The sequence below is a fragment of the Myotis daubentonii genome, chromosome 7 (assembly GCF_963259705.1).
Source record: "Myotis daubentonii chromosome 7, mMyoDau2.1, whole genome shotgun sequence".
NCBI classification, from domain to species: Eukaryota; Metazoa; Chordata; class Mammalia; order Chiroptera; family Vespertilionidae; genus Myotis; species Myotis daubentonii.
The window spans coordinates 87,279,247-87,293,042 of NC_081846.1; the positions used below are offsets into that span (position 1 = coordinate 87,279,247).

The 13,796-nt window shown below is 59.1% G+C and overlaps 1 protein-coding gene across 1 annotated transcript in view; it reads left to right on the plus strand.

Moving 5' to 3' along the window:
• The window catches only part of GLI2 (GLI family zinc finger 2), a 51,374-nt gene that overhangs the window by 5,543 nt on the left and 32,035 nt on the right, over window positions 1–13,796 (plus strand). Inside the window, exon 2 of the mRNA XM_059704710.1 lies at window positions 12,725–12,927. Coding sequence (XP_059560693.1) covers window positions 12,725–12,927 — 203 coding nt within the window. The remainder of the gene's footprint in view (window positions 1–12,724; window positions 12,928–13,796) is intronic.

The window sequence follows — 13,796 nt, forward strand, 5'->3', positions numbered from 1 at the left end:
AGCCGGAAGGTTAGAGACCATCTCGTGCCGCAGTTCTCAAACCTGGCTGAAGGTCTGACTGGGGTATGTCTGAAAGACCCACATTCCCGGGCCCCTGCCCTAGAGCTTCTGGTTCTTTCAGGCTGGAGCGGGGCCTGGGAATCTGCTTTTTCACAGGCGCCCACAGACTGCCTTGCTCATTCTGTACCCAGGAAAGTGGCCCAATGACTTCTGTTGGCTTTGCAGAGTCAGAGCCCGCAGGGCGTGGCTCCAGTGATGAGGACTCTGAAGTAACACCTGGGGGTATTACAAATCCCCTGTTCCTTTCATTACCTGTGCCCAGATCCAGTGCCCTCAAGTTGACCAAAATCGATTCATATTCTCAACTTGCAGAAGGAGGTGAGCATTTGGGGTGCGGGTTGGGGAGCAGTGGATAGTGACGTCTCAGCCATTGGAAGGACAGTCCCCTCCTCTCTCCTGCTACCCCGGCTCCATACCTGACCGAGATGTCCATGACCCCCAGCACCTGCCTCGATTCTGGACCCGACCACCACTGACCACTCCCCTGCAGATCAGGAGCTGTGGTTGCGGCAGCGGTCACGGCCCAAGGCCACCCTGCTCAGGGGAGGGGAGGGGGCACTTGTTGGGACACATGGTTCTGGGGCTTACCTCTCAGTTCATACAAAGTCAACATGCTGACTCCAGCCCTTTAAGGAAAGGGAGGGACGCCAGCTGGTGGGTGTGAGTACCCACCTCCCACCATCATCCGCACACTTTGTCACACCTGCCAATTACCCAGAGGCCCCCGAGAGCGCTGTGAGGATGCCTGATGCCGGCGCCTGCATATTAATGGGGTGCTTAGCCCTCCCTGTGTGCTCTGAAGAAAGTCGTTTCTTTGCTGTTGCTGGCTGAGCTCGTGAACCTCCAGGCCGGGGCCTTGGAAGATGGCTTTCCCAAGGTCAGTGTTCCATGAAGACTGTCCGCCGTCGTGAGAGCAGCAAGCACGTTTGCACAGCCTGTGACTCACTTGCATTGTCCTGGGCCCCACAGCTCTGTCCTCAGCCAGTCACCGAGGAAGGGGTGGATGGGAGGGGGGGGACACCGAAAGATATGTGGGCATTTTCCTCCTTGATTCTTGGCACAACACACCAGGCTCATGGTTCATAGAGCACTGACGTTGTTTGTGGTTTTCAAAAACTTGTGGGAGGATGAGACTTCCAAGGGCAAGCCCACCTGGCTCCTGGGGCAAGAGGTTGCGTGGGCCTGGGGCCACCCACCAGGGCCTTGCACCGCCGCCGCCGCCCCCGCCCCCTTCCCCTCCCCACCTCCCCCTCTCCCCCAGGCTCCTTGCTCTCCTCTGTCTCCAGGGAGCACTCCCTAAAAACCCACTGTGGCCGACCACTTCTTCAGAGCAGCTGGACAGCAGGCACGCGGAGCCCGGAAACCCTGGGACCAGGCTGTTCGTAGGGCCAATGCGCCAGCCTCTGTGGCCATGTGAGGACTGCGTGACAGAGGTGCGGGGCCTTGGCTCACAGCGATGTGATGGCCCCCAGAGACCCTCCAGGCAGACCTTCCCCTCTCTGGGCAGCCACAGCCTCCGGGTCATATCCCCTCCCCTCATCGACACCCTAGTACAGTGATGGCGAACCTATGATACGCGTGTCAGAGGTGACACGCGAACTCATTTTTTTGGTTGATTTGTCTTTGTTAAATGGCATTTAAATATATAAAATAAATACCAAAAATATAAGTCTTTGTTTTACTGTGGTTGCAAATATCAAAAAATTTCTATATGGGACACGGCACCAGAGTTAAGTTAGGGTTTTTCAAAATGCTGGCACGCCGAGCTCAAAAGGTTCGCCATCACTGATCTAGGAGGAGGGCGCATTGCCACTCGGCTTGTCAAGTAGGGAAACCCAGCACAGTGAGGCTGGCTGCCCCCTCCGGCCACAGCCTCCTAGTGAGCAGCACGGCTGGGATGGGAACCTGGGAAATCTGACCCGGAGGCCCACCGCCACCCCGCGCTCCGAGAGCCTCGGCTCCCCGCTCCGGGAAGGTGCGGCACAGACAGCTCATTCATAATGGAGGCTGGCCTGTAAAAGTTTCATGAGGAGCGTGTCTGATAGGCGGCCTGCTCTTTGATCTTGGATGAGTGCTGGCTTCTCGCAGAAGAGACGCTGCCTGGCTCTGGGCTTTAGAGAGAGCCCGTGTGGCCAGCCCAGGGCAGGAGGGGCCCGGAGCAAAGCCCATCTTGATGTGCAGAAATGAGGCAGGCCTGGGAGGAGCTGCCCGGTGGAACGGTCCTGCAAGGTGGGAGGTGATCCGCTGGGCCCTCTCCTGTCCTGCTAGGGCCCCCTCGTCTTGGCCATTTCCCGTCCCACCCCCGGGGGTGTCGGCGGAACAGGGTGGGGCAGAGTTCACAACCTGCCGTTTGTCCTGGGGCTGCGGTTTAACCTGCGTGAGACTCGGTGTCCCCACCTCGAAGACGGGGACACAGCCGCACCCACCTGGGTGGGCGTGAGGCTTAGACGACGAGTGTGCGAAGCATGCAGAACAGCTTCTGGCACAGAGCGCGCGCCGGACAATCACGTACTTTTCTGGGTCTCGTGTGGACACCAACAGGACACTCCCGTTTCACTCCAGGCACTCTGTTGGGTGCGGGCCGGTGGCACCATATCCAGTCCTCCCGACACCCTGGAATGTGGGCGATGTTCTCCCCAAGTCCTAGAGGAGAAAACTGAGGTTCCCAGCATCGAAGGGCTTCCCACGACCACTCAGCTAGTCAGTGAGCTCGGGCCGCACGCTGGCGCTCCTCTGTGCCATGATCGTCGTCAGAGAGGACGGGGCATCGCAGAGCATGTTTTGGAGCAACAGTGCCTTGCCCCTGCTGGGAAGCATGGAAACACAACAGTAATTAGCCCCAAGGAATGAATCACTAATGGCAAAATTACAGGTGTTGGTGGGGTACATTGCCCTCTGAGGGGGGGGGGGGTCTCTCCCACTGCCTATGTCCAGGTTGTCCACTCGAGGGAGAAGCCAGCAGCAGTGCCCAGAAAGCACTAGTTTATTCACCTAAGTCGTTGTTGCAGGATTGATCCGTGTCCCAAGGGCTGTGGCTCAGGGTCACTCCTGCCGTGTTGTGGAATGCGGGAGCAGTGCCCTGCCTGGCCCTGCGACTGCGCTCTGCAGGCCTCGTCGCTGCAGCCAGCGTCGCTGCGTGGATAACACAGTGCCATGAGGGAGAAATAGGTTGGGCACGTCCTCTCCTTCCAGGAGCTGCGCTTCTGAAATGTGAATGTGACCTGTCCCACCCAAGCAAAGTAGAAAGAGATTAGTTGTTGCTTAACTCCTGGGGCAGTTCCTGTGGCCATGCCCGCCCAATGCCTATGTGCGCCAGCCTTGTGCCAGGTGCTGGGTGGGGATACAGGCCCGAGGGAGCACGCCTTGCTGTCCATGAGGATCTCCTGGGCTGGGAGGGGAACGGGGGAGAAATTGGGCCGCTACAGGGTGATATGCGGGAGAGGGAGCCAGGGAGCCCAGGGCACCAGGAAACCAGGGATGGACGGTTCCCCAGCAGAAAGGCCGGGAGGCCTGCCGCTCTCCATCCCCCACAGCCGGGGCTGCACTGCCTTTGCGGGTTGTCCCTGCTGCATGCCCGTGTGAAAGAGGGGCCTTTTCAAAGCGCACGCCAACGGCCTCAAAGGCCTGGTGAAGTCGGCAGCACCCCGCCCTAGACTCTTAGGGATTGTCCAGGGAAGGAAATGCCGCACACCGCTCTGGCAGGCCAGGCCCAGCTGAGGACTCTCAGTGTGGGAGTGTCCCATAGGGGCCTCCCTCCCACGGGCCTCTGCTCTCTGCTTAAACCCCGCCCCAGCCCCATGCCTCACTCCTACCCTCCTACCCAGGGCTCCCCTTCCAGCACCCTGACATCTGCCCTGCGACACAGGAAACTGACTTTCTGGAAGGCTCCGCTCAGCTCTGCTCAGCCCGAGAGCTGTTCTTACAGACAAAGGCTCCCCATTCGTGGAGGTTAGCCGAGGCCACAGGTCACTGCGGAGGGCAATCCAACTGGCTCCCCCAGAGCCTTTCCCCGGGCCGGCCTGCGCCTGCCTGTCCCCCGCCCAGCTCCGCACCAGTCCTCAGTCCAGGAGGGGAAAAGACTCCCGGGAACTTCCTCTTGTTTTTATGTTTGAAAAGCTGATAACCTTCCAATCTTCCTGCTCCAAGGGGTGGGGGGTGATAAAGGGTGGGCGATTGAGTTAACCCCTGTTGCCCGTGTGGCTAGATCTTAACCAAGTCCATCTGTATGACCTCCTTTGTAGGAGCAATTTTATAACCTAATTTCCCTGCGAAAACATCAGTGTTTACTTAGTAAGAAATCTGCTCTTTGTCAACTGGAAACAGTGATTTCTTTATTGCGGCTCTCCGCAGGGCCTGACAGCCGAAAGCTGGCACTCAGCTCGGGCTGGCGAGCGTGCGGGCTGTGATGGGAACAGGGTGAGCCGAGGGTCGATGGTCCGTGCGTGCACAGATGTGTGTCGGTCACAGAGCAGGCCGGATGGGCGGCTGGGACTGCCCAGAGGGAGCCTGCGCGGCAGACAGCTGGAGCGGCCAAGATGAGCCCCCGGGTGATGAGGGAGGCAACCACTGAGCCCTCCCTCACACGCTCTCCAGCCGCCCACACACGTTCACACTAGGCCTGCGGCCACTCCACTCCCACCCGGAACCCCATCCACCTAGCCAACTGCTCGCCCAAAGCTAGCTTCCACCCAGCTGTGCTTTTGTAAAAATTTGGCCTTATTAAATGTCAAAGACATACAAGAGAATAACAAAAGCATGGTGGAAATATAAAGACATACACCCCCGTGCCCTGCCAGCCCCAGGCCGAGGGGTATGGCAGCACCTCGGAGGTCCCGTGCGCACCTCCGCTGTCCGGCCCAGCCTCTTCGGTACCACCTCCGGGATTTGGAGCTTGTCGTCCCCTGACCGCTGTAGCTTGTCGTCCCCTGACCGCTGTAGCGCCTGCCTGGAGGCGATGCCCCAGCAGCGCGTTGTTCAGTGTTGCCTGGTGGGCTGGGCGGAAATGGGACCGCTGCAGGGGTGTTCCTGCTCTCACGCTGTGCAGCTCCTGCAGACGCGCCCGCTAGTGCTGGGGATCCCACTTCATCAGACTCGCTGCTCAGTGTTGGCAGGCAGCTGGGATGCGCCTGTGCCTTCGTGCTTTTGAGCATATTGCCGGGTGCTGCTGTTCCACCCTCCGGGCCCCACCAGCGTCTGGGAACGAGACCGCGCGTCAGCGGGGTTGACGTTTTAACCCTCCCAGATGTGCCAGGCCTCTGCTGGTGGCTTTGCTGACCTCACCCCTCCAGCAGGTGGGAGGGCTCGGCTCCCTCCACCTCCTTGTTACCAGGATGATGTTATCAGCATTTACATTTTTTGCCAAAGTGGCATCTCCCTGTGATTCTAATTTTCTGCTTCCCTTATTACTAAAGAAGCTGAGCATCCTTTATTTATTGGCCGATAACGTTTCCTTCTTACGAAATGCCTGTCAGCAATTTTAGCCATTTGTCTATGGAATTGTCATTTTCCTATCGATTTGAATAAGCATTTTATGTTGTGAGACTATGCATTCCATGATTAGTTATATGCGCTGTAAATAACCTCTCGCAGTTTGGGCCTGGTCTCTTTACTCTCTGGGTGCAGAGAAGTTCCCGTTGTAACGTACCTCATGCTATCGACATTTGCTTTAGGATTTTCTTCACACATTCTCCTCCTGCCCAGCTGTCTGGTCAGAGCTTCAGCCCTGGGCTCTGTGAGCTATTCCCCAACATGACCTGCCCTTTGCTCAGCTATTCTGTCTCAGAACACCAGGCCTGCACTACTCAGGCCTTCTTTCTGTTCTTCTCTAAGAGTCTGGGCCCAGCTCAGATGCCGCCTCCTGCAGGAAGCCTTCTCAGATTGCCCCAGCAAAGTGGGTGAATGCTTCCCTCCACCCTTCGCTGTGTCAGCGCCCTTTGTTCTGTTTGCAGGCTGCAGTCAGTGTCCACGCTCTCTTCATAACCCCACAAGCCCCAGCATGCTGATTTTTGTCAAGGCAAACCTGTGGACTATAGGCTTGGGAGGCTGTAATTCCCTGAGCTCATGGCTGGACCTGGGGCACCCTGCTCAGCAGTAGCATCGCCACACCCGGGTAGCTTGTCCTCCCCACAGCCTCACGGACTCTCATACGCTCTGCTGAGATCTGTACATGTGTAGCTTCAGGGTGGACCCTGGAAATGTCGGGTGTCCACTCCTGGTGCTGTACTTATCAGTCAGGTTTGTGACCACCTGCCCAACTTCCTGAGTGTGGAGCCTGGCTGAGTCTCCCTCGGACCCCCAGCCTGCCCCAGTGCCGTCAGCGGCTCGTGCTGAGTGAGCACTGACTTGGGGAGGGAGCCACGGGCGAACTATGCATGAGCAGCGAATGGCAGGCGGGGCCTCGTGCTCTCCGGGGTGCCTGCCTGCTGGTTTACGGAGCCTCCTCCGCACGGATGGGCGGCCAGTCCCGGAGCCACGTGCAGACTGACGCAACAAGCGACCTGGCCTCCGGTTTGGGCGGGAGCAGCTCTCCAGTGCTTTCCCTAAGAATTCACTAGCATCTTGCAATGGTAGACCCCTGAGGATGTTTTTAAAAGGACTTGATTTCTGGAACTTTTAAAATTAATCTCTGGACAACGTGGAAGCGGCTCGCCAACATACAGTTTCACACATCAAACAAAACCCCCAAAACCAAGCCCCTGGAAGAGGAGCTAGAACTGCGCCCAGGGGAGCCCAGGGGAGCCCGGCAGAGCTGTCTTCTGTCTGCTGAGGGGCCCATGGCAGCAGGCGCTGCCCGTGCTGCAGGGATGCCCAGGTGACAGCAGGCACGCCTGCCAACCCCCAGCCCTGGCACTAAGGAGCCCCAGCCTGGGGGTGAGCGAGCTCGGCGTGACAAGGCCACCTTCAGGGACTGTTCTCCCAGCGGCCGTGGACCTATGGCCACCTGCCGGCGTTTCTGAGATGGGGGTGCCTGGCCCCGAGCAGGTCGGCAGCAGCGTAAGCGTCACGCCTGCCCACTCCGCCTGCTGACCTCTCCCATGGCCCTGCCATCCTGGTGGGTGGCAGCATCTCAGCCCAAAGGCGGGACCGGTGCGTGCAAGCAAGCCGTCCTGGGGGCAGAAGGGTTGGCATGTCGGGGCTGTTTGCAGGGCGCATTCGACTGTGGGGAGTCAGTGACCGTGTAATCCCTGCGGCGGGCGGGAAGGCACGTCCCAGGCCCTGTGTGCGGGGGGGGGGGGGGGGGGGGGGTGCCGCACAGAGCCTGGAGGCCCTTCCGCAGGAGAGCAGTTTGCCTGCCTTGCCAGCCTGCCTTGATGGAGCACCCATGAGAGCTAGGCAACCCCAAGAAATAGCACCCGGCCCTGCTCCCGGGGCGCTGAGGTGGGAAGAAAGGTGACCGTGATAATGAGGGCGAGTCCCGCCTCGGAGGGCCTGCGCCACAGCAGACCCCGCGCTCTCTCCCGCAGTAGCTCCTACCGGGTCACCGCAAACTCGGCTTACACAGCAGGTCAGTACTCTCTCACGGCTCTGTTGGTTAGGGACCTAAGATCCGCGTCACTGGGCCAAAGCAGACACAGAGGGCCCACTCCTGCCTGCTTCCGGCCCTGCTAACCTGCACGGGAGGCCTTTGCACCAGGAGGGGCGTCGCCCGGGTACCAGGGTCCTGCCTCCAGCTCCCACCCCTGGGGGGCAGAGCCTGCCCCAGCCCAGCGGCTCCTGCTGAGTCTGGGTGAGTCAGCACCCCTCAGCCCTGCATTGTCTGCCTCTCCAAACAGGCACATGGGTGGGGCCCAGGGCCCGACCCCTGAGCTTCCGTCCCGCCTCTCGAGGTATTGAGGAGCACGTTGGCTCCTGCCCTGGGCCTTGGTTCTGGCTGGGCTATGGTCAGACACCCTCCTTCCTCCACCCACCAAGCAAAGTCTTACTCTGACTCTTACTCTCAGCCCTGAGACCATGCGTCCTCTAGCAGCGCGTCTCCATCCCCATCGTCCCAGCTCCAGGGACCTGGGACGCCTGTCTCCCTGGTCTAGGGATGCTCCCTCGGCCCAGCCAGGGTGGCCCTGAGAGTACGGTGGCCGGGGAGGCTCCTCATCACCTGCGCTTCTCCTTTCATCTCCTGGCAAAAATCTCGAGCCAGCGCATGGGGAAGGGGCCGGGACGTGATGTGGGAAGATGTGGCCGGGCCCACTCCTCCACCCTCTGCACTTGCGTTCACTCATCTGTGGAACCTAAGGAAGGGGCCGGCGAGACTGGCTGAGCACCTACCGAGCGCCCAGGGCCACACGGCACTTTCCGCGCTGAGTTCAGCCCATCTCGCTGCGACCCTCGGGCAGACCCACTGCCCGTCCTGCAGGCACGGGCACGGGCTCGCAGCTGGCCCCACCCAGGGCCACACTCAGTGGCAGAATCCAGAGAGGCCAGGCTTTCCCCACGGTTGTGGGGGCTCCTCTAAGCCTGCACCATCGCGGGGTCAGCATGGGAACCGGCTGAGGTGGCCTCTCACGGCTCTGCTGGTTAGGGACCTCAGATCCGCGTCGCTGGGCCAAGGTGAGCTCCCCCAGGCAGACGCTGAGGCAGAAGCTTGGCTCCCAGGGGACGCTGGAGACGTCACAGCACCGAGCCCGACTTCACAGTCAGGAAGGCCAGTGTCCATCCCAGCTCTGCCACTGGGTTGAGCCTGCTTACTGTCCTGAGCCTCAGTTTCCCTCTGTGAAATGGAGACAAGGATCTCTTGAGTTGGGGGCTGCATGCACTCACAGTGCAGTGAATGCTCGCAGCTTCCCCAGGGCAGCGTCCAGTTCAGCTAGGACAGCCGCCGGCCAGCGAGGTCTCCACTTGCATTGTCCATTCTTCCTCCTCCTTGCGAGGCGGGGCCCTGCTGCAGTGCTGCCGCCCGTCACCAGCACCTGCACACAGAGCCCCCTGCTGTGCCTCATGGCCACTCAGGGACGCCAGCGTGGCTGCCCTCAGCAGCTGTGGGCAGGACATCCTGCAGGTGGCAGAGCGGACAGGCCGAGGAACTGTCTGCCTCTTCGGATCGCTCTGGGGAGGGGAGGTGTATTGGCCAAGGTTGCCTTGAAAGGCCTTGGCGGTTGCCTAAGACAGAAAAAGTCAGCTTAAACTGCTTTAAACCAACAAAAGTATTGGCTCAGATACTGAAAAGGCCAAGGCACTAGCTTCTGGTGAAGCTGGAGCCATACCCAGGGTTCAGTTCCACACACTGGTCCTCCATCTCTCCACACCGATGTCCCTTGTATCATCCTCGGTCTTGGCCTCTCCCCTCACGGTCCCCAGCAGCTCCACACCGACATCCTGCTCGCTTAACCCTGTGGACAGAGAGTACTGCCTTCTCGAAGGGTTCAGCCCAAGCTGCTGTCCCAGGTGCCTGGGGGCAAGGGATGGTCTCGGTCACATGCCACCCACCCCCTCCCCCAGCAGAAGCGGGGACCTGGGTCCAATACAGATCCAGCCCAAAGCGCCCTCTGGGCTGTGCTCCACCCCCAGGCATCAGCTTCACACACACACATCCTCATATGCCATCCTGGTTTTGGACATGCTGCTTCCTCATAAACTCCTACTCATCCTGCAGAACCCAGCCCAAATTTCACCTTCCCTGAGAAGCCTTTCCTCACACCTACAGACACTTAGGGAGTTTGTTCCTCTGCTGGAGCCTTTATCAAACTTCTCACTGCGTACCTGATTGGCAGGTCTGCCTCTTCCATGTGGGCTCTGAGAGTGGAGACAGAAGTCCCAGCCGCTCTCTGCGGGGAAATAGGCCCCACCTGCCACCTTCGAGCCCACCTTCTGCAGCTGGACTGGGCTCCAACCCCCCAGGGAGGCCCCGCTGTGGCGCATGCTGCACAGGCACCACCCAATCCAGCCTCCTACTTGGGAGAGGCTCACCTGGCCGTGGAGTGGGGTCAGCTCACAGACACCCAGGCTGCCCTGGGCCCGAACATGGCACTTTAACTCCCCATGTAACCACGGCTTGTCTCACGGGCCTCAGCTGTGGTCAGTGGGCTCCACAGGGGAACCCCAGTGCCAGAGGCCTGGGCAGGCCCCCTAGGACACAGGCTGCTGTGACACAACCCCGACCAGCATCCTGTGGGCCCCGCCCCGAGTGTCTGGGGAAGGAGCAAAGGGTCTGAGAATGGGGAGCACCTCAACTCTTCCCCTCAGCCTTCCAGAACGTTTACCCTCCCACCCCAGGTCTGTCCCAAGAGCCTCCCATAGGCACCCTCCCTGCCCCTCGGTGACAGTCTCTGAGTCTTGTCCTCACGCCTGTCCTGTGCTGGGGATGTTAGGTTCTCTTTCCCCCTGGACACACAGCAGCCCCTGCCCTAAGCCCTCTCCTGAGCCCCTCACACTTAGTGCAGTTCCTCGTGTGGACTGGCCTCTGGAGGCGGCCTGTGAAAGGAACAGCTTGAGGCTGCGACTTATGACTTATCCCAAAGGCTTCCTTCTACCACGCTCAGAGCTCGGCACACAGACGTGCAGCCCTCACTGGTTTCAAGAATGCCTCTGTGGGATGCCAGCCCCCTGCCAGGTGCAGCATTCAGAGGTACCCGGGACAGGCCCTGCTCCCAGGCAGGCCTAGAAGGTGGACCCACCCACCAGGACCGGAGCAGTACATTGTGGGGGGGGAGGGGGAGGAAGCAGGGAGAAGGAAGCAGAGCCAGTGCCCAGGGAGGCGCTTCAGGGAGGGCGGATCCCACTGAGGAGGATCCCTGACCTGGGCTTACAGGGGAGGACACAGAATTAGCCCAGCGAGGTGCAGAGCGCAGGGAGGCATCTGAGGCCAAGACGTGCGGCAGCGTGGAATTGGCCTGGCAGTTCCTTGGATCTGCACGTCATTGCAATCGCATCCGGGAAAGCTAGAAAATAAGGTTGCAGAATGCTTACGTCCAGGCCAGGGAGCAGCCTTGAGTAGCGTGTTGACCCAGCTGTTCAGCCACCTGCAGGGCAGCTGTTTGCTCCTGGTTGGCATTGTGCTGTGAGCACAGTTGCGTGCACTATTGAAAATGCTCTGTGATCTCGGCTCTGCTCCAGCCAGCAGACGTTCTTCCCTCTGAAGCAACCAGTTCTAACAGTGCCAGCTTTTTGCATCCAACATCAACCCCATGTGAAGACTGAGGGCCCCCCGGGCACTTGTGGGCTTGTCCCTCAAAGTGCGGTGCTGCTGCTGTAACAGCCGGCTGACAGCTGCGTCACCGTTTTGGGGACTTTCATCCTCCTGGCCACCCTATGAAATAGATACTGTTTTATCCCCATTTTACAGATGAGGAAACTGAGGCTTGGGAGGTTAAAGTAATTGCTCAGTTTGAGCTGTTAAAGGCTGAGATTCTAATCCAGGTTTGTGTGATTCTAGCACATTCTTTTCTTTGCATTCTGCCAAGTCATAGAGAGACCCTATTTTCTGAAAACATTTGGAAACTGAATTTTGGTGAATTTCATTCCCAAGTGACTTGGTGTGTTTTCTTTAATGGGTGTGTTGGGAGGCGGTAACTGCTCAACGCCCCCACAGCTCACACGCTGACAGCTGCCTACAGGCCCTGGCGAGCAGGTCTTGTGTAAAGTCCCATCCTCACATTGAGCAGAGCTGGCACCTCCTCGAGGGCCAGCCAGGGGAACGTAGAAATGGGAGGTGGCCATGCCAGCCAGGACCAGAGGAACCAAGGCAGGCCACAGTCAACAGGACATCTGAGAAGGGAGGCTTCGTAGCCTTGGAAGGAATTCGTCTAAGGCAGCGGTTCTCAACCTGTGAGTTGCGACCCCTTTGGGGACGAACGACCCTTTCACAGGGGTCGCCTAAGATCATCAGAAAACACATATATAATTACATATTGTTTTGTGATTAATCACTATGCTTTAATTATGTTCAATTTGTAACAATGAAAATACATCCTGCATATCAGACATTTACATGACGATTCATAACCGTAGCAAAATTACAGTTATGAGGTAGCAACGAAAATAATTTTATGGTTGGGGGTCACCACAACATGAGGAACTGTATTAAAGGGTCGAGGCATTAGGAAGGATGAGAACCACTGGTCTAAGGGAAGCTGGAATGATATTCCAAACTTAATTACAGCTCCATTTCAAAGCTCTTCTTGGATCTCGACCTTTTCCTTCACAGCGGATCCCGGCTGAGCGCTTCGCACCAGGGACTGCCCACCTGAAGCCGAACTTCTCCTTTGGGGCATCTCCGATTCCTCCTTTTCTCATTTCTGTTAGGAATACGAGCACTTTGCATCTCCTCCAGCATTAGTATCTCCAGGTTCTGTGCCTCACACATTGGCAGATTGCACAGTCATTCATTCAACAAAGATTGATCTGTTACCGCTGTGTATGCAGCCCGGAGCGCACTGGGAAGCAATGGCAACCTGCACAGGTGTGCGACCTGCTGAGCCTGTGTCCCAGCAAACCCAGCCGTGTGTGCAGAGAGTTCCACCCCCACACGGGGTGGTGGGGGCAGCCTCGCTGGCATGCAGGTGCTGCCCTGCACGCACAGGCTGGGTGAGAGTTCGGACTCTTGAAGGGTGACAGCGATGCTGGATACCGGATGACAAGTGCAGGTGCCCCCTGGGTCCTGCTGCGTGCCGGGCTCCCTGCGGTCCTCCCAGCAGGCCACGCCTCCTTAGAAAGCTCCTCTTTCTCTCTGCAGCCCTCCTGCCCTGAGTGGCAGCCCCGTCATCTCCGACATCTCATTGATCCGGCTTTCGCCCCACCCCGCCGGCCCTGGGGAGTCCCCCTTCAACGCCCCCCACCCGTACGTGAGCCCCCACATGGAGCATTACCTCCGCGCCATGCACAGCAGCCCCACGCTCCCCACGATCTCTGCAGCCAGGGGCCTCAGCCCCGCTGACGGTGAGTAACAGCCGTGTGGTGTCAGGTGGGTACTGGACTTACGGGGTCACTTCCTAAAGCATATAAATGTCTAATCACTCATGCACTTGAGACTAACATAATGCTGTATGTCACCTGTAGTTGAAAAAAGAAAAGTTTAAAAACAATAAGCAACCCGGTGAATCTTCTCAAAACCTGCCCACAAAAACCTTCCCCTGCACCCACAGTCAGTGCCAGAGAGGCCATGGCTGCGTGCACTGAGCCCGCGGGCAGAGGCCCCAGAACCACGGCCCACCCATCCCTGGTCCCCAACTGCACCTCCCCACCTCCCGGTGTGGCCAAGAGTGAAGCTGAGCTCCAGGCCCAAGTGTCCAGTGAGAGAACTCAGCCTGCCCGGGTCCAGGAGGTGCCCTGCGGCACCGCTTCCCCCCTCTCCCCCCCCCCAACCCTCCCCCCCCCCCCGCCCCCATTCACCAAAGAGAAACCGCACCAGGCAAAGGGTTGCAGCCCCGGGCCCTGAACACTGCTGCTCGGGGTCAGAACCCAGCCCTGCGCTCAGCGTGGTCCCGCCTGGCCTTGACCGAGCTGAGGTGTCTGGAGGGGGTGTGTGCTGCGCCTGCCTCCCCTTGTGGACAGCGGGCGGTGCCCCGCCTCTCCTGATGGCCCGGGCCAGGCGGCTGGAGCACGACGGTGCAGGCCCTGATGTTCACATGTGGTGTCGCCGGCTGTGTGGTACCCCCAGGGGAGAAGGCCAGGTCTCATCCTGAACCCGAGAGCAGGCCTGGCTGGGGAGAGGGCCTCTGTGGATGTGGTTCCCTTGGGAATTTTGAGATGAGATCATCCGGGCTGGTCCACTCAGGCCTAAATCCAAGGACAGGTGTCCTTACACG